We start from the raw sequence: 21,489 nt of genomic DNA, 5'->3' as shown, positions 1-21,489 counted from the left end.
CTAATTCCCATTTGATTTCAAACCTAAATATGTTTGCCTGGGTCAAAGTCCTTTACAAGCAAACATTAATCTTCACAACCTGGGAGTTAGGCTAGTAAGTATCATTATCTCCATTTTACAGCTGGGGAAACTAGGCAGAGAGCTTAAGTAACTTTTCCAAAGCCACAGAGGAAGTCATTGGCAGAAGTGGAGTGAGAATGCAAGGCTTCCTAAAACCACTAGACCATATGAAGGGAATCAAATAAAAGCTAGCAACATGAACTGAGATTTACAAACCTAGCTTTCTGAGTCTTTTTGGCTTTTCTCTGATGAGTATGTGCCTGGTATTTCCTCACTAAAGATCTTAACACTCACCAGAGATTTGCAGGCAGTCCACAAACTGAAAATGAAGCCATACCTCTTTCTTTATTAATGATACTCCAGATCACCTGGCCTGATGGTCTCTTACCACAGAGGAACCAGGCAATTGTATTCTTCCACAATAGGCAGGACAATTATTTTTTCATTATAAAAAATCTTCTGAAATTTAGTTTTTTCCCAGGTTTTGTCTGATTATGTTTGAGCTATTATTATGTGGTGGTGGGTTTTTTTTTGGCTATTAGTGTTTCCTGTCAGAAGGCATGCAATTTGCCACATTTTAATATTTGGCTCTGAGGTAGCAGCCCACTGCAGAGTGTTAGCTCTATATTCACCTTGGAGGTGGGGGAAGATATAAAATGGCAGAGACTATTTCCACCGCCACAGAAAAGCCAACTCGATGTTTCAATGTGTTACAGCAAGTTAATGGACAAGGACGCTAGTTGCCTAAAAAGGGTCCTTGGGGTCTGAAACCTAGGGTGAGGGGCAAGCTTCTCATTCTGAGTACCGGCCTGAGCCTGAAGTCTATATTGCTATTTGTAATGCCATACTGAGAGCCCAGTAGACATGGGCTCTAAGACTTGCTGCCATGGGTTTCTGCTTTCTGTGTACACATAATATGAGTAACAAAATAAAATCTGTCCAGTACATACTGCAATAACTATGAGCCTGCTGTGATACAATATGTAATATGTCAGTGATGTGTGAGGAGAGGTTAAAGTTCACTGTCTAGACCCTTCAGTGTTAGCAAAGGGTCACAGCTGGTTTGTTGGCTGGCAGGCATTTGTTAAGTCCACAGTACTTTCTGATATTGCCAGTGATTGGCAGCTGGAACAATTGATTAAGCACAGCAGTTGAACATATTGGAAATTCTTATTACTTTTGTGATTAAGAGATGGTGAAATCCCCAAAGCAATAAAGTTTGTGGTCTGGATTAAAACCTGAGGTTCTTGCTTCAACTGAAGGTCATTACATCATAACCTTGCCTGACTTACTTGTTCAGTGGATTGTAGTTTCTTTTCACTTTGGTTTTCTCTTAGCATGAAGAAGGGAAATAGAAATAACACAGTTGTTGCTTGTTACTTTACAATGGTAATGCTAATTCACCAGTACACTTAAGCTTTCCCTCACAATCTGAATGACAATCATTACCATGTAATTCACATAGCACCAGCAAATTGCATCCAAGTGAAAATAGCTACCTTAAAGCTACATTAAGAACTAAACTTCTAAAATTCAAAACTAAAGCTGGGGAAGAAAGGGACAAATCTGAAGGAAATGTCTGCATTCTGCATAAAATATGTAAGATATTAAAGTTAGTGAGTCCTTGTGTATGTACAAAATAGGCCTGATCCTGACAATAACTCTCATTTAATGAGAACCTTTGGTGTTTGAGAAATTCAGAACTGGACCTCAAAAAATGTTATTCGAAGCTAAGGATAAGGGTCAAATGTAGCATTAGGCCCAAATTCTGTAAAGATTTAAGCACATGCCTAATTTTATACACAGGAGTAGTGCACTGACTTTAAAGGGACTACTCACCTGCTTAAATATAAGCATGATCATAATTGTTTGCACGATCCTGGCCTTACCAGAATATTTCAGCTAGATCACACTAAATAGTAACAACAGTAAACAACCCTGATTTGTGAACATATATCAATGAATAAACACAGCAAGTTTGGTTTTGCTACCATTAATGGCTCACATTATTCATAATTTGAACGTATTTGGACAACTGCAGGGTATTCATGAAAATGTTTGTGAATATGAAATATTAGCAGGAAATTCTTGACTATTGTAATCTCCTAATTCCTGACCTTGACAAATCCCATTTTGCCCCACGTAAACCCATTCAAAATGCTGCCCATGAAAAGCCTCAAGACAGAAAAGAATGAAACGTCATATCTGAAGAGGTAAAGATGATGTTGAATTTGGCAGGCCCGACTTTGACCCACCTTTTTGTTCTTTCCTGTAATGCCTCTAAGATTAGTTGAGTGTGCTCCATTCCCTGCCTCTTCAATAGTAGGTCACAAAAGATAGCAGGTCCTACAAGAACAGTGTTTCTTCTTGATTGTAATTAAAAGGTAACAATTGACTTGTTGCCCCGACTACATCAGCCCCATCTTTCATCCCTCCACTGGCTCCCCCTTTTCCACTGCATAAACACAAACTACTTGTCTTCACTTTGATAGCCCTTCATGGCTTAACCACACCATACTTGCCATCTTTTAATTGGCATTGAGCCATTGCCCCCACCTCTGCTATGCCAACATGCCAGCATTTATCACTCAGAAGGCTAGTTTTCCTACCAACACCTTCATGCTTTCTCCCATGTTGCCTTTTATCCACAAAGTCACTATGTTGATTTCCTTCTAACTTCTCCTCAAAATTTACCTTTGTCATGATACCTAATGATTAGGCAGCTGATGTGCTGTGACAGCTGCGTATGCTTATAATAATAATTGTCTCAGTGCTACCTAGTGCTCCTCTTATCTGTTGTTGTATCCACCTGTTGCCTCATATGCCTGTTAGCTGTTTGGGGCATGGAGCATCTGTTTGTTATATGTGTGTACAACATCTAGCACAATGATCCCTAATTGGAGCACCCAGGCACTGTACATTTCAAATAATAATAATAAACCAACACTGCAGCACATGTGTAACATTACTCACCACGTGTAAAGCTAAAAAAAATTAGGAACCATTAAGAAAGAGATAGATAAGAAGACAGAAAATATCATAATGCCATTATATAAATCCATGGTACACCCATACCACTCAAAAGGGATGTATTAGCATTGGAAAAGGTACAGTGAAAGGCAAAAGAAATGATTAGAGATATGGAACATCTTCCATGTGAGGAGAAACTAAAAAAACTGGGACTTTTCAGCTTGGAAAAGAGATGACTAATAGGCAAGGCTGTCCCTGGGGGGCGTGGGGCCCAGGGCAGAAGTGAAAAATCCATCACTTCCAGGACTGACTGTGTCCGGCGCCCGTCAATTGCACCAGTGGCCCATGGGCCCCCCAGAGTGCAGGTCCCAGAGCAGTCGCCCCGATTCGCCATACCCAAGGGAAAGCTCTGGTAATAGGGGATAGGATAGAAATCTATAAAATCATGAATGGTGTGGAGAAAGTGAATAAGGAAGAGTTGTTTACTCCTTCACATAACACAAGAACCAGTGGTCACCCAATGAAATTAACAGGCAACAGGTTTAAAATAAACAAAAGGAAATATTTCTTCACACAACACACAGTCAACCTGTGCAACTCATTGCTGGGGATGTTGTGAAGGCCAATTCTATAACTGGGTTCAAAGAAGAACTAGGTAAATTCATGGAGGATAGGTCCATCAATGGCTATTAGCCAGGATGGACTGGGATGCAACCACAAGCTCAGGGTGTCCCTAAGCCTCTAATTGCCAGAAGCTGGGACTGGAGGACAGGGGATGGATCACTCAATAATTGCCCTGTTCTGTTCATTCTCTCTGAAGAATCTGGCATTGGCCACTGTCGGCAGACAGGATACTGGGCTAGATGGACCATTGGTCTGACCCAGTATGACCATTCTTATGTTCCTAAGTTAAGCATGTATGAAAGTGTTTGTAGGATTGGGCCCTATGATATTATGTAGAAGAGTGGTTCACAACACTGTCTTCAGGGCAATGCTGCGAAAATCTTCTGCAGAATCTAAACTCTTATTACAACAATTCTGTCTTTCTGGTGCAAAGAAAATCTAGCAAATGTGAACAGCTGTAGGAATTAGCTTGCTTCATTTTAGAGCACCGGAGAATGTGCAATTCATGACATTTTCAGAGAGAATTTATAAATTACACATTTTGGTTTATTTTAAAATGTGAAACTGTTGACTTTTTGCCACATGTCACAATGAACTTAAAACTAAAAAAAAAAAAATTCTATATTACAGCATTTAGGATTTTTTTGGCACAAGAAATGCTAGGATATGGGGCACAAAATATTTTAGTAGATAGGGATGTAGTAGAAAATTTATCATTTATAAATTCTGACTGAAAATTTCCTATAACCCTGAATAAACCAGAATGACTAGGCTTTTTTTCAGAGTAGCAGCCGTGTTAGTCTGTATCCGCAAAAACAGGCTTTTTTAAAATGAGAACATAGGGCTAGATCCGTGAAGGGGGACTTACACTCAGCATTGCAACACATAATGTGTAGGCCCTCTGATGCCCACTTGAGTCCATAGCTGCAATTTAGGCCCCCAGGCTCCTTATAGGATGTGTGGGGAGAGCTAGGTACCTAAGAATGGGATTCACAAAAGCCAGCAAGCTGAGTGGGGAGCTGCCTAAGCTAGCCAGTAGGAAATGCAGAGGAAAGTGGTGGAGCCTAAGCCCTGCTCCTCAAAGGGAATTAGGTGCCTAACTCTGGCCCAGAAGGAGATGGCTCTCTCCACTTGTGATTCTCAGCCATGAATACTCTCGTGGAGTTAGGTGCTTAAGCTGGGCCAGCCCTGTCTCACCAAAAAAAAAGTAAAAAAAAAAAAAAAATGAGGAGGAGATAGTGATGGTGCTACCCTTATGCCCAAAAGCCCAGTGTGCTCACCTAGTATGTGAGAAACCCAGGTTCAAATCCCTGCTCTGCTGGATTCAGAGCAAGAATTTGAACCCAGGTCTCTAACTCACAGGTGAGTGCCCTCACCACTAGGTTGGGTCTCTCGCAATCTCTCCTGTTGTAGTTGATCTACTTTGTATAAAATACTTACATACTCATTAGATCAGGGACTGGAACCTGGGTCTCCCAGGTGAATACCCTAACCACAGGGTTATAGGCTAAGTCTCACACTCTCTCTGGTCTGAGGAATATATAAGTAACACTCCTGCAAATACATACGCACATGCTTAACTTTACACTTATGAGTAGTCCCATCAACCTCAATGGAACTACTCAGAAGTTTTGGACTTGCTTAAGTATTTGCAGGCTCAGACCTTCAATTATTCTGAGTCAAAGTCTACTCTGCCTTGCACCAGTGCAACACAGAACAGAATTTAGACTAAGGAGAAGTAAATTTATAGCTAGTGGTGAGGTTAGTCCTAAACATGCAATTTATATAGAAAACAGTAAAAATAACAAGTTTTCCTAAAATCTAGAGGGTTTATAAAAATATAGTAAATCTTTACATTTTAATAATTGCTCAAATATTATAGCTTATAAAAACATTGTTATATATTTTATACTATTGTTATTATAACTGTTTTCCTATGAAGAGAACAGGACGCATGTATAATGGTAGTTTTATTTTTTGGATGTGTTTTTACCTTTTTAGTAATATAAGATCCTTACGTGTACTCCAGTGCATTATTAGGATGGTTATGCTCTATTGAAATTTCTTATATCACAAGTCAGAATAGGTTTTCATTTTAGGCCCTGATACTGCAAATTTTTATGTATGTACTTAACTTTAAGTATGAGTAATTTCAATGAAATCAAAGGGACCACACACACTTAAAGTTAAAACACATTTGTACATGTTTGCTGAATCAGGCTCTTCAAAGGAAAGGGATTGTCTACACAAAAATGTAGTGCACAGCAAGCTGAGGTATGTGCTATGAAACTTTTAGAGCATGGTAGCAGGGTCCACATGGCCAGTAGTGCATGGAAAACTAGTGCACTATAGACAGGGGCGGCTCTAGGTATTTTGCCGCCCCAAGCACGGCAGGGAGGCTGCCTTCGGCGCTTGCCTGCGGGAGGTCCCTGGTTCGCGGATTTGGCGGCACGCCTGCGGGAGGTCCGCCGAAGCTGCGGGACCAGCGGACTCTCCGCAGGCGCGCCGCCGAAGGCAGCCTGCCTGCCGCCCTCGTGGCGACCGGCAGAGTGCCCCCCGTGGCTTGCCGCCCCAGGCACGCACTTGGCGTGCTGGTGCCTGGAGCCGCCCCTGACTGTAGATTCACACAATGGCTTCCCTTGCACTAAGTGTCCATGGAGAAAAGCCCTAAGTCATTTTTATGCATGATTATACTTTAAGCCATAAAAATGTGCTAGTCTCAAAGTTTTTCACTGTTGCCATTTCTTAAAAGAAAAAAGAAGAAAAAAAAAGAAATGGTCTTTTACAGTTTTCTGAATTAAAAAAAGACTGATGACTTTACTAGTGCATTACTATGAACCACAAAACTTCAATTATTTTTAAATAAAAAAATCCCTTTATCCCATTTTATAAAGCTAATTAAATGTAGGGATACTTAGGACCTTTAAATTTGCAGTTTAGCTTTACAATTCACATCTAAATTAATGTTTAATGGACTAATGGCCTGATTTTCAGAGGCGCTAAGAATCTGAAATCACTAAGAGCTATGGATACACAGCTCCTCTGAAAGCTAGCTCAGAGCTTTAAAGGGACACCCTCAACATGGAGTTTTTAAATTGACTTATTTAAAATGATTCCAGTTTTGATAGAAAACCCTTTAAATATTACATTCTGAATCAAAAAAACATATATAAGTGTTTTTCTGCTCCCCTGTTGATGGTTCCAAATATCTTTTCAGCATGGAAGAAATTGAATATACATGAAGAAAAGTGAAAATGGCTATAAACAACGTGCTTTCAAATGCACAAAGTATACTGGGAAAAATAGAGAAAAAATATATTTCCACTAATTTCTTTCAGTTATAGTTTTCTTAGGCAACACTTGTAACTTGAGCAGGTACAACATTTCCAAAGAGAAATATAATTTTTCAAATTTACAGTATCCCTTCAAGTATATATTTTGTGCATCCCTTAGAAGAAAAGTAATTAAAAAATCCCTTGCTTTTAAATATGTATAAACTATTAAAATATCTCCAATTGGTAAAAAGTTTGATGAAGGCCACTGGTGACAGAGACATCTGCTCATGTCTATAATTGGAAAACAGCACAGACATATTTCAGGTGATATGTCCTGTGTAACAGTTTACAGTAAAACTGCGTATCATCGATTTTCTGCTTCAGATTGTGTCGACCCTTTTTCTCCTCTACTTGAGAGTGGGATCATTTCTGCTGCTTCCATTTGTCAGCTGGAACAGCAGCTTCTCTAGGGCACCACAGCCAACTTCATAATGTTTTTCTATTCTCTGCAGCATGAATAATTTTAATATTGCTGTTCCCCAAAAATCTAGTCTCTCTCTTTTATTGTTATTTCACTTTTTCATTATACAGTAGCCCAGATAAGTAGTTAATGAAATAATTTCTTCCAAACTGATTAGGTGGCTGTCAGAAAGAAATGACATGGCTTCGTCTATCCCTGACATAAAATCCCAAGCTAACTGATGGGAAACAATACTACCGGTCTTCCGTGCACCAAGAAAAAAGCAAACAAATGTGTCAACTGATTGATAGATGCAGTAATGAATAAACAAATGCGTTAGAGAAACCAGTCTATTAACTAACGAGAAATTACAGCCGTAAAGGCATGATGATGAACTCTTAGTTTACAAGAATTGCTGTTCACTAAGAAGCAGAGACAAATAGTGAGAAATGAAAAATTACCGATTTCCTCCAGGAATCCAAACAGTCATGCAATATTACCAACCCAAAGCAAGAATCAGACTGTAAAATATCATGAAATAGGATTGGAAATCAAGCTATTAAAATACATTTCTTTTCTTCACTACCTTCTATTTTTTTTTTAGCCTTAAGGGAGAAGCTATCTGCCCCAAAAGATCTCAGGTTCAAAATTCAAACTTAAATGCACACACACAAAAATTGGCTGCTTGCAGGGAACTCCACTTTACCTCTCAATCTGGTTTAGCATTGACTCTTATTACTTATCCTTTCACTTTCTCCCCTCCTGATTCGCTCCCCAGTCCCCTAACTGCCCCCCATCTCCCCCTCATGTTTTTCTATCCCTCTTACACATCTCTTCCCCTATTCCCCATCCACCTCCTCAGTCTCCTCTCATATTTCACACATCCCTGTTCCTCTTGTGATTATAAATAATAACTGGAGATATACCAATCTCCTAGAACTGGAAGGGACCTTGAAAGGTCATCAAGTCCAGCCCCCTGCCTTCACTAGCAGGATCTAGATTCTCATCTCCCTCCTCTTCACTCTACATTACCATCCTGCACTACACTCTCCTCTCCTGCCTCCTCACAATCTCCCTAGTCTGCCCCTGGCTCTTCACATCCACCCTCTCAGTCCACTCTCTGACCCTCAGATCCTCTATCACTTCTCTTCCCTGCCTCCCAAATAGAATCCTAAGATTGGGAAGGGACTGCAAGAGGTCTTCTAGTCCAGTTCCCGGCACTCAAGGCTAAGTATTAGACCATCCCTGACAGGTGTTTGTCTAACCTGCTCTTAAAAATCTCCAGTGACGGAGATTCCACAAACTCCCTAGGCCATTTATTTCAGTGCTTAACTACCCTGACAGGAAATTTTTCCTAATGGCCAACCTGAACCTCCCTTGCTGCAATTTAAGCCCATTTCTTCTTGTCCTATCCTCAGAGGTTAAAGAGAACAATTTTTCTCTTTCCTCCTTGTAACAACTTTTTATGTACTTGAAAACTGTTATCATGTCCCCTCCCAATCTTCTCTTCTCCAGACTAGACAAACCCAATTTTTTCAAGCTTCTGCACAGGTCACGTTTTCCAGATCTTTAATAATTTTTGTTGCTCTTCTATGGACGTTCCCCAGTTTGTCCACATCTTTCCTGAAATGTGGCACCCAGAACTGGACACTATATTCCAGTTGAGGCCTAATCAGTGCAGAGTAGAGTGGAAGAATTACTTCTTGTGTCTTGCTTACAACACTTCTGCTAATACATCCTAGAATGATGTTTGCTTTTTTTGCAACAGTGTTATACTGTTGATTCATATTTAGCTTGTGATATACTATGACCCCCAGATACCTTTCTGCAGTACTCCTTCCAAGGCAGTCATTTCCCATTTTGTATGTGTGCAACTGATTGTTCCTTCCTAAGTGGGGTACTTAACATTCGGCCTTACTGAATTTCATCCTATTTTCTTCAGACCATTTCTCCAGTTTGTCCAGATTATTTTGAATTTTAATCCTATCCTGCAAAGCACTTGCAACCCCTCCCAACATGGTATCATCTGCAAACTTTATAAGTGCACTCTCTATGACATTATCTAAATCACTGATGAAGATATTGAACAGAGCTAGACTAGGACTGATCCCTGCGGGACCCCACTTGATATGCCCTTCCAGCTTGCCTGCGAACCACTGATGATTACTCTCTGGGAATGGTTTTCCAACCAGTTATGCACCCACCTTACAGTAGCTCCATCAAGTTTATATTTCCTTAGCTTGTTTATGAGAAGGTCATGTGAAACAGTATCAAAAGCCTTACTAAAGTCAAGATCTCCCACATCTACCACTTCCCCCCATCCACAAAGCTTGTTACACCGTCAAAGAAAGCGATTAGGTTGGTTTTATACTATTTGTTCTTGACAAATCCATGAAGACTGTTACTTATCTTATTATCTTCTAGGTGTCTTCAAATTGATTACTTAATTATTTGCTCCATAATTTTTCCAGGTATTGAAGTTAAGCTGACTGGTCTGTAGTTCCCAGGGTGTCCTTATTCCCCTTCTTATAGATGGGAAGTATATTTTCCCTTTTCCAGTCCTCTGGAATCTCACCTGTCTTTCATGACTTTTTAATTGGTAAAGGCACAGCTATCTCCTCATTCAGCTCCTTGAGTATTCCTGGATGTATTTAATTGGCCCTGGTGACTTGAGGACATCTAACTTGTCTAAGTAATTTTCCTATTTTAGCCTCTGATCCTACCTCATTTTCACTGGCATTCATGAAATGATATGTCCAATAGCTACTACACTTTTTGGTGAAAACTGGAACAAAAAAGTCATTTAGCACTTCTGCCTTTTCCACATTTTTCTGTTATTGTTTTCCCCCTCTCACTGAGTAATGGACATACCCTGTCCTTGGTCTTTCTCTTGCTTCTAATGTATCCCTGTACCCCCCTCACAGTTTCCCAATGACAGAGTAGACGGGGTGGCCATATTGCCTCCCGGCAGCCTAGATTCAATCATATTGGAAACACCGGGGCATTGTCTTGATGAGAAAGCAACAGAGGACCATAAAAAGCTAAACCCCCCACTCTGAATAGCAAAAAACCCTTGATAAAATCACGAGATTTGGCAACACTAAGTTTCTTACCTAGCAGCTTTCCTCCTGAGCTTCCAGTTTCTGCACTGGGGCTTTATCTAAAGTCTATTGATATCACTGGCCTTTGGATCAGGCCATAGTGGCCCAGCTGCATTTCAAATTTGTGTTTCAGCATACAACCAATGTATTACTGGAACTTAAATGGAAAGCAAACTGATTATTCAATATGGATAAAAGTACAAAAGTTTTGGATGCTTATGCAAACCTCATCCAAACTTCCTGAGTCTACAAAACTGAGCTAGAAATTAATGAGATTTCCAGTATTTCTTGATTTGAATAAATCTGGAAATATTAATTCTCACAGTATATTGTCACTTTTGCTCCCTATAGGACCATGCAAAAATGAAAAAAAAGAAATCTCATGAAAGATGCTGGAGTCAGAGGCCATCTATGTATCCACTAGTAAAGCATGTGAGGGAAACTACTAGCTCTACTCTGTGCCACTCAGATCCTAAAACACCATTTGCAAGGGAGAGGGGAGTTCAGTTTCCATGACTATTTGGTCCTTGATCTCTCTGCTGAGACTGACAAAGAGAGTGCTAAATGGTGTCATTTATAGAGTGGACAACTGTTGATTAAGAACTGGACTGAGCTCAGTAATTCATTTGGCCTAGGACACTGGACAGCAGAAACTTTTGGTCCTTCCCAGCCTGTGCTGGATTGGAATCAGCAACCTAGAACTGAAAAGTTTCACAGCACACTATAAGCCAGATTTGTAAAAATCTCAGCAGCTCTCACTGAGACACTTTTGTGAGAACGTGCTGAGCTCTTCTGGAACTCTGGCCCTGTCTGGCCCCAAGTCAGTAAGTAACCAATGAAAGATAATTTCTTTGACGGTGTAACAAGCTTTGTGGATGGGGGGAAGTGGTAGATAATTTTTTGGGCTGGGGGAAATAACCAAACCTTTTCTTTCCTTGAAAAAACTTTAAGTTTGTATTCAGATGGATGAAGGTCCAGCAGATCAAGTGATTTATTCAAACTTCTTCAATACCCATCCCTCCTCAGAGGGCATTAAAAGAGAAGCAAATGTATGCAAAATTATGTTAGTAAAGTAATTATGATAGAGATTCCATGTACACAAATGTAATTTTGAATTTTGACATTTCCCTCAACGCTCAGATTGAACGAGATTGAATAGACTACATGGATTAAGGCATTAAAAAATAACGTCATATGAAGTAAGACAAAACAGTTCTTATATGAAAAGGGCCTGAGTTGTAGTCACTGTGGGAACCACAACTTTCAATTTCCTGACTTTCTTTGTGTAAATCTCAATCATAACATTACACATCAAACACAAATGAGAAAAACGACATTAAAAGTACTATATAGTTCAACAACAGCCTTGGGAAAAACAAATTGAGAACTGGCATGTCTTACAGCAAAATGAAACTACTATATAGAGTGTGTGTACATACATACATACACACACACACACACATATATATATATATATTACAGTCTTCATTCTCACTTAGCTGAGAGTCTAATTGAAAACCTGATTGGCAAGTGAAAGAGTTAGCTGAATCTTACAACGAGGAGGAGAACATTATTTTAAATAGCCACTTTATATTGTTCTCCTCCTCATTGTAAGATTCAGCTAACTCTTTCACTTGCCAATCAGGTTTTCAATTAGACTCTCAGCTAAGTGAGAATGAAGACTGTTGGGAGACGCAACATTATTCTAGCAAATACTGAAAAATAGGTATCTTTTCAGTTATCTAGATATTTCATACTAAATCCTGAAATGTCATTCACTGCATGTTACAGATAATCTTGAACTTTGGAAAATATTGTGACTTTTATTTTTTTAGTATTTCAATAGTTGCTTAAATTTGAACAGCTTTAACCACTGCGAACCAACATCAGCCATTATTTGAGAGTGAAATTCCCAAACACTTAATTGAAACTATAAAAAGGGCTTGTTATGTAAACAATATAGATATGTTTATTGGTGGATTTATATTTGCCTATAGGACAAGGGTTTATTATATCTTCTAACAAAATGCCACATTTAACTTAATTTATATACCTTCATTAGAAAAATTATATGTAGCCTACGAATAGCAAAGAGGGAAACATTCCCTTTCAGTTCTAAATCGAATTTAATGAACTTAAGGCGCCTAGAAGGAATGGGTGAATTGAACCTCTGGCAGGAGTCCAATTCCCATAGAGCAAACATATTCCTTACTGTGATATGTCTTTTCATGGGCAAAATGAGACCTGTTAAAAAAGACTTAAATATCAGATAGAGACATACCTTTCTAATATACTGTACATTGTTCTGTCCTTTTCAGGAGTAGTTTAGGAAGCAAAAGAGGTGGATTTTAGAGAGTTTTCCACACATTAAAAATCCCAGAAGTCTACATCAAGCATACTTAACTTTAAATGTTCTGGGATCATTTCCTGTCTTTTTACTATACCTGTGTAGATGTCATGGACAGGCCCTGGCGATCGTCCCATGGTATTGTCTGCAGCATCATGTGGTGAAGGGGCTGGTTGGAGAGGCTGAATAGTGAGGCAATCGTTGAGGATGTCCTGGTCAAGCTCTGAGCTTGATCGCAACTGAAGCACAAGAGATAAGAAGGAAAAACCATCATCACAGGAAAATGATCACCAAGACATTGGGCAGTGATAATGAAGAAAGGCTGAGGGGTTGGAGGAGGAAACTGAGAGAGAAAGATTCTTCTATATACAATCCTGAGAAATGACTGTTCCGTTATAGCAGTGGTTCTCAAAATATGGGCCACAAAGCATCATGATGGCCCACAGAAAGAAATATTTTAAGAACCAAGTGAGAGGAAATGGAGCGGGGGAGGGGTGAGCAGAAGAAATCCATGAAAGATGCTCTCTTCTTTGCACAGTGCTCCACAGAATTGAAATACTGGCTTGACTGCTGCACATTAGAGAAACTATCAAATGGGACCAACATTTCCTTTATGAGCAGGGAAGTGATGTGTACCGTATAAACATTTGTAAGATGTCTTAAAATAGTGATCTCAACCTGTAGCTCTAAAGATACATGTTACCCTTATATACAGCTCATCTGGAGTTTATGGACCTGATTCTCGTTTACACTAAGACCGCTTTGGCAATATAAAGTGGACATAAAGAATTATAGTTACAGAGCTGTAGCTGTAAAATGGCCTTAATGCAAATGAGAATGAGGCCCTATGGGTCTAATTGGAAGCACCTTTCACTTTGCATGGTCTTGTGAGAGGCCATACAGAGAGTGCTAAGTAAGTGGGCTATAGAAATCCAGGATCTAACCCAATTCCTCCAACAATCCAGTGGAGGAAGATAAGGAGAGGAGAAGCGACAGAGGAAGAGAGAAACATCCCTGTCCCTCCCACATTCAGGAATGGGGAACCAGGGAAAGAGGCAACAGTGTTGAATGGACTTATGGAGAGCCAAAAATAGTCACAGTGCATGATGCTGATATTAATTTGTGATTTCATCATATTGCAGGTCAGGCAATGTCAGGATTTCGTGCTGGGATTGATCTGTTAGTGGCTTCATTCCCCACTCTGTTAGACCAGCTTTAAGCAGCATGACTCCTGCTTTACATTGGCATGACTTACTGACTTCACTGGATTTACAATGGTGTAAGTCTGGGTAATGGAGTGGAGAATCAGGCCCATATATTCAAAGGAGTGTGACTACATTAACTATAACACAGACAAATAACACTGAAATCATAAATGAGGAGGACTGTGATTAGTTAAAACCATTTGCTCGGCCCATGTATACTGTACATTATTTTCCTCTCTGAAACAAAAAAGTTACACAACAGTGGTGCTTAATGTTCCTAAGGGTAAAAGATCTTTGTAAGGTATGTATGTATGTTTTTCTCGAGTTTATCTAAAGCCCAAAGCATAGAAAAATTCAAAGAAAAAAAAATCAAGTTTAATATGAGTTCTGGAATCAGTTCTCATTTATCTCCCATATTTACAATCTGCTCAAGGGCCCAGATGTTTTTTCTACTGTAGCCTGGAACCCCTGTCTGCTTTCTATTACTTACTAGTTCTTATGCCTTTACTGCTACCAGCAGGAATATGGCCTTTTATGAAATTAAGTGCATGTGTACTCCTGGGGCCAAACATATTCAAATTCTTTTCATCTATATTTTTCTTAACATAAGAAGCAGAAGTGGTGCTAATTTCTTTCAAACCTGATTCATCATCATCATAATATAAAATAAAATAAAAGAATAAAACAAAGACAACCATCTTTTTCAAGAAAGATTTCAATGTTTACAGAGAGTGAAGATTTCCAGAGGTTCCTGTGTAAAATTGCTTGTTTGCAATTAATTGGTCCTTTTTACTTCATAGCATGGAACTGATCACCTTTTTCTTTAGGAACCACAGGCAAGTACAATTAAGGGAAAAGTAGTTAACAGAACCGAGATAAGTGTAGTTTGGGTATTTACACATTAGATATGCATGTTAAACAAAAATGTCAACCAAATATACACAAAGTACATTACACACATTTCTCTCTATTTTGCTTTTGTGACGTGTTTTCTATCTGGCACTGGGCATGATTCCCTCAGGACAATCAGTGCTAAAACAAAATTTTCTGACCTGCCCAGCGATCAGGAATCATGCTTATAAAAACCTCTGGAAGAAAGCTGTGCTCTGATTGTCTGTCTGCAGAGGGTTCCGAACCCATATAATTATCTCCCAGAAAGAGAACACTGCATTCATTACATTCTGCTCACATTTGGAAAGGTTTCTTCACAACTATGAGGACTAAAAACAAATGAAAGCTTAGATTCTGGAGAAAGAGGTGGATTCTGCAGTCAGCTGCACAATAAAACTACAAAAAGGTCAGTCATGAGACATGCTGCACACTCTTGCAAGGGAATAAAGGTGTCAGGGGCACCCTTTCTTCTCCATGTAGCCTACACTGTGGGGGGTGAGGGGAAAAGAGAAACAGCTGCCACTGGTCTGCTATTTTCCTTCCTGCAAAGGTGGCTAGCAAATGGGCAAGAATGCCTTAGCAGCCTTGTCTCCGCCCCACTAATGCATCAGGCAGTGCACCGGAACCATTGCAGAGAGGGGAAATTATCTGTGCCAGTAAAAGGGCAGGCACAAACTCGATCCTCCCTGGATCAAAAGAGATGGTGACTCTCAGCATCATAGTTTCAGCTGGTCAAAAAGATGTATTTTATTTCTTGAAAAGATTTTTAAAAAAGTAGTCAAAAATTTCCACAGAATTTTTCAGGTTTTCATAGATAGTCTGAAAACTGGTTTACATTGTCAAAAATTAAAATTGGTTTTTAGAGTTATTTTTTCCTGATTAAAACCCCCCAAATGTTCATAAAAACAGAAATTCTCTCATGAAAATTTCTGTTTTTTTGTCAACCAGCCTATTTTCATAGAAAAAAGTTAAGACAAAATGCTGACCAGCTCTATGTTGACAATCTAATTTCTGCTTTGCTTCTGAGAGAGCATAGTTACATGTGCCCCTTGCTCAGGCTGGGTTATAGGGATATCATCCATTCTTAAGGATAACCAGACTTTGATCTGACTATGTAATAAGTCTCACTTAAAACTTGCAAATCAAATATACTGTATTCCTGGCTCTGACACAGTCCATCTCATACGAGCATCCAGCTAGTCATCAGTGCAATTTCGTTGTGACTTAAAACATGCCAATCATTCTACCCTTGAGCAGAGAGGCAAAGGTACGGTCTGTAGCAAGCTATCTTGCTGAGAGATGAAATTAACGACAGACATTCTTAACACACTGAGCACAGAGGCTTCCGGTGTGCCATTTCTTGGCCTAAATTCATGGCTGGCCCAGGTGCAAGTAAACAACCCAGTTGCTGAGCTGCTGCACAACCTTCCTTTATGAAATATTTGTTCCAAATGATAGATTTTCAACTTTAATAATTAAATCACCCAGCAGCCTTGACAAGCTCTGTACTTAGAAACTTGAGCTGCTTCCATCACAATATGGGGATTTCTTTTAATATATAAAAACAAGGCACTGTCAACAGCGATTTACATTTGTTCCCCGCCGTGACAGTTCTGCTAATGTTTATAAGCTCTCAGAACAAGAGATGGAAATTCTACTCCTGTCATTTTCTCATTTCAGATATGATTGAATAATCACCCAAGATTAAGTGAGTCAAGTGGAAGTAATTAGGAGGGAATAAGGGCCAGATTCCTCAATTTTCAATTTCATTGTATTTGAGTCTAAAAGCAGAGGCATTACGTTAGTTTGATGCATGACATATTTCCAAAGAAAACTACTAAGAATCAAAGACCTTTTGTTTTGCATTTCTCTAACCAATGTGTTTTATCTGGGTTGTGCGTGTTTCTGCATAACATTGGTAGGTTCTTCTTCTTGTTCAACAGGAATCAGATGCCACAAAAGAGTCTTGGCCATGAGAAAAGTAGTTTCAGATTTTTAAAATAGGATTAGATTTTCCCAAACCATTTTAAATAGGATCATACTAACTTCAAAACCCTGCCTGGTATTCAATATTACTGTAGCATTTTAACATCAGTGCTTCTTCACAAAGACTGGGCCTCTCTTACCACAAAAACTTACCAGCTTAATAATTTATATCCAAGAAGTTTCAACCTAATTATTCTGAAAGCAACTTGTATGGGCTGTATGTACACTTGTGTGCATAACAGAAGATCTCCACATATAGGGTCAAGTATCAATAACAAACGTGGCCACTTGTCTTTGGCACTTGTCAGATCTACTGTGGCTGCTGTGTCTTAAATGGCAAAATAAAACTGAATATCAATATTTTTAATGGGGGGAATTCTTTACACTAAAATGTCATAGCATTATAAAACTATTTTTCTATGTATAGATATAAAGTGAGTTGCATAATTTATGAATCAATAAAAACAACAGCCCCAGCTGACAAGGACTGAGTAAGGCTTAGTGGTGGTCAAGTATGCCTGTCGCTGTCTGCCTGGAAGATGGTCGTGATGGAAGTGGAGTATGATCCTCTATCTTTGCCTCCGCACATTTTCTGAATTTGTCTAGGAGAGTATCCGGAAGTTAATATTTGCCTGCAATAGTGCAGAGCCAAATCTCATCCCTGCTAGTCTAATGGCACTGATAGACCACTGGAAAAATAAATATTAAACATGAAACCAAAGCTATGTAAGAGTGTTTATTCATGCTATATGTTTGCATGGTAGATCACATGCTGCTCATACAGATCGACTTCATCAAGGTCTAATGCTCCCATGCACAGGACTAAAATCAAGCTGACAGTGGAAATTCTGCAAGTTTGTACTTCCCAAGTTTTCTCCTAATTCCTTCACTCAGCAGTAACAGAGAGCTGGGAAACAATATAGAAGAAAAGGGTCTCTGTTCTGATGCTCTTCGCCTCTATTTAATCACCTGAGATCTGTGCAGCTTTAACAGATAAATATATGCACTGTTTTAAACAGCTTTTGTCGTCTGTTCTAATTAAAACACTTGACCAGTAAACAGAATGGAACTTAACAAATAAGACTAGTCTATCATCCACTGAGAATAGCATTATATTTCAATATAAAAATAAAATAAAAAACACCTTATATTTACTACTCTCCCCCAATAACTGATACTGAAGACCAGGACATGTTGCATGCTAAGATAAAATATAATTCATTTTTGTGATCTTTCCTAAATCAAAAAACACCCTAGATACTTCTTGGACTTTTGTATTAAAGATAAACCTAAAAAATAAAAACATCTGGTACCTGTGCACTAAGTTATCATTGGCTACTAGAAGATTTTTTTTTAAGGTAACAAAATACTTTGGTTTTGGAATAGTTTTGCAAGATAAGAAACATTGCTTTCTCAAGACTAAAGAATGTTGGAAGGAGAAAGACTGAACTGAATTCTACTATTACTGTGTATATAAAACACCGCTTTCTTATAGATCAATATATTCTAAAACTGTCATTGAGCAACTCACATTCTTTCTTGTCAGAAAATGGTATAGAAGCAAGAACACCATTTAAAGGAAGAAATTTCAGCTGGAACAGAGACTGTGGAACTTTCCAAAAATCAGAAAATAACACCAAAGCTTTTCTTTTTGAGAAGTCAATTAGAAATCCAGTGAGATCTGTCTTAATAAACCATTTACTGGATCAACCAAAATTGCTTGCTTAACAGTGGTTGTTGTCTAATAAAGGTTGATCAGAATTCTACTACATAGGCTTGGGGATCCTTTGGGGTAGTCTTGTAAGACAGAAGATTATCTATTAAAGGTGGTCTGTTCTGTAACTTTCACTGTATTATAGAAGCTCACATTTTCATAAAGGAAGATTTCTTCCCTCTGCAGTCTAGTCATAGACATGAAAACTAAGAGAGAGACACACACAGACACACACAGCTTCTTACAGAGGTCATCTCTGATAGTTAAACCCATTCATATTGCCACCATCTTATGTAAAACACTGCCTACAATACGTACAATCCCTCCCATTCAAGCTGCTTTTCTTTGCGATTCAAAAAAGTTCCTGGTCTTTGTTCTCAGTGACCAGCAATCTAGCAGTGGAGCCCATGCCATTTTAAAAAATCACCTTGTACTATTCTGTGTCAGATTGACTTGGAAATATATATAGCTACTGCATGTTATTGTCTAACAGCTAGTTTCTCTGGATAAATGCAACCTGACAAAGAGCCCAGTTATGCTGAATAATTGCTCTCCTCCTTTGAAAAGAGATGTGCTTGGCAGATCTCTCTTTTCATGTGAGTGGAGTATCTTCTAAGTAGAGTAATGAGTAGTAAGTGCTACATCCATCAGAGGTCCATTGAGAGTGATCCCATCTTTTTTCCTTTGTTATCTGCAAAAAGTTGGTATGAAAATCTATATACAAAATAAAGAATGTTCTTAGTAACAGAAACACAGACAGGGTCAAACCAAAACCCAGATCTAATCACTTCTAAACTTTGGGAAATGTCATGGCCAGATCCAATTTTTGCAGCGTCCCCTCTTTCTAGATTGATCTGAACCAAAACCCCTGTATCTGAATCCTCATTCCCCAGCTTTGGGAGGTTTGCACTGGGATCTAAATTTGATGTTTGGGCCAATTTCTAATAGTAAATAGTTGAATTTTTTAAAGATTATTTTGATGTGTCATTGGAGCGGGACAAAACCTGGCAGTTTTGTTTAGGAGAGGGGCCCCCTGAACCTTTTTTTAGATTTTGGGTTCATGGGTTTGTAACTCTGTGAAACATGTGGGCTCTAGGTTTTCCGCCACCCCAAGCAGGGCGGCACGCCGCGGGGGACGCTCTAGCGGTCGCCAGTCCCGCGGCTCCGGTGGACCTCCTGCAGACGTGCCTGTGGAGGGTCCTCTGGCCCCGCGGCTCCAGTGGACCTCCCGCAGGCACGTCTGCGGGAGGTCTACCAGAGCCGCGGTCCCAGTGGACCTTCCGCAGGCATGCCTGCGGGAGGTCCGCCGGAGCCGCCTGCTGCCCTCCCGCTGGGACGCTGCCCCAAGCGAGCGCTTGGCGCGCTGGGGTCTGGAGCTGGCCCTGAATATATGTATTCATTTTAAGAATTATATATATATATATCTTTGGGTTTCGTGGTTATTGTATTGCTGGCTAGTATGTAACAAAGGGTTAAATCACTCTTAGGTAGCTGTGGCCTTGAGGAATCCAAAGACAATTGTCACAATGGCTGTAGACAGAGCCAGATTGTTAGTACTCAAATGGACAGTAAAGGTGTTAAAGGTCTTTGAAGCTCACCTCCATTAATGTGGAATCAGGATCTGGCTGAATCCCAGGATATGAGTGGGGACAGGAGTGGGGGAAGGTTTCAGCTGGAAACTTCGGGGGAACCAGGGCAGCAAGTCTTTAACAAAAGACTTGGAAACTGTGTTAAAGAGCAGCCTGATGAAATGAGGCAGTCTGCAGAGAAACAGACTGTAACATAGCCCCTGATGCTGGGGAACCACAGATAACTGGGAGGGCCACCTAAACTTTCAAGGAATGGTTTCAAAGCTTAGCTAAGACAATAAGAATATAGGCTGCTGTTGTTTTAAGACTTTCGTCTCTGTGATGTTTCTATGCATAAACAATACTTTGCTTTGAACAAGTTGTTCTCTGTTACTGCACTTCCATATTGGTTATAGGCAAGGCTACAATTTAGTCCGGGGTATTTTTTGTAAAAGTCATGGACAGATCACGGGCAATAAACAAAAATTCACATCCCATGACCTGTTCAGAACGTATACTACAAATACCTGTGATTAAATCTTGGGGGGTGGGGACACTGGGGCAATGTGAGGGGGCTGTTACTGGGGAGGGGGACACCCAGGGCCAGCGGCACCAGACGCCAGGAGCCACAGACTGTGGCTGTTCCAGCTTGCTGGCCGGGGACTGTGGCTGCTCTAGCCACCTGCCCAGGGACCGCTACCAGGGCCACTGGAGCAGCAGTGGGTGTGGCTGTCCCCAGAGCCGCTGCAGCAGTGGCCAGTGTGGCTGTCCTGGGGGTCCCCCAAGTAACAGCCCCCACATGCTCCCTCCTGCAGAAGCCACGGAGGTTGTGGAAAGTCACGGAATCCATGACTTCTGCGACCTCTGTGACAGACACAGAGCCCTAGTCATCAGATCCCAGAGGGAAGCCTGAGCATGGGCCAGAAGCCAGTTGGACCTGCTGAGGATACAGCTGTGACTTGGGGATCCAGTCTAAAAATGCAGTGAATCAGGGGATTCCATTCTGAGGGAAGCACAGATATGGGCCTGTTGCTTCGAAAGTGTGTCCACAGAGAGACAGAGTGAGGTGTCAAAGGTACAGCTCACCCTTGAACCATAACAACCCCCCCCCACACACATTCTGCTATGAGTTTCAGGTTCTAACAAACTCACAGCTCAACCTACAACACAGCCAAACCCCCTGAGTCTTACTGAAATTGGAAATCAGTCTGGGGACTCTCAAACAGGGCCAGCTTTGCCCAAAATTTCACAAGCCTCAGTGAAGCTGTCCCAAGTTTTGGGTATCTAA

The 21,489-nt window shown here is 40.1% G+C and overlaps 1 protein-coding gene and 1 long non-coding RNA gene across 6 annotated transcripts in view; one reads left to right on the top strand and one right to left on the bottom strand.

Annotated features, from left to right (window-relative positions):
- The window catches only part of LOC120407246, a 35,002-nt gene extending 21,954 nt beyond the window's left edge, over positions 1 to 13,048 (top strand). Inside the window, exon 3 of the long non-coding RNA XR_005599859.1 lies at positions 12,943 to 13,048. This is a non-coding gene — a long non-coding RNA (uncharacterized LOC120407246). The remainder of the gene's footprint in view (positions 1 to 12,942) is intronic.
- GLIS3 (GLIS family zinc finger 3) overlaps positions 1 to 21,489 on the bottom strand; it is a 306,985-nt gene that overhangs the window by 43,494 nt on the left and 242,002 nt on the right. For all 5 annotated transcript variants that reach the window (XM_039542756.1, XM_039542757.1, XM_039542758.1 and 2 more), the window contains one exon: positions 12,935 to 13,076. In XM_039542756.1, the coding sequence (XP_039398690.1) occupies positions 12,935 to 13,076 (142 nt within the window). The remainder of the gene's footprint in view (positions 1 to 12,934; positions 13,077 to 21,489) is intronic.

This window comes from Mauremys reevesii, linkage group 6 (assembly GCF_016161935.1).
Source record: "Mauremys reevesii isolate NIE-2019 linkage group 6, ASM1616193v1, whole genome shotgun sequence".
In the NCBI taxonomy this organism is placed as follows: Eukaryota; Metazoa; Chordata; order Testudines; family Geoemydidae; genus Mauremys; species Mauremys reevesii.
Note: the sequence above shows the minus strand (reverse complement) of the source record. Positions and strands in the feature narration are given on the sequence as shown.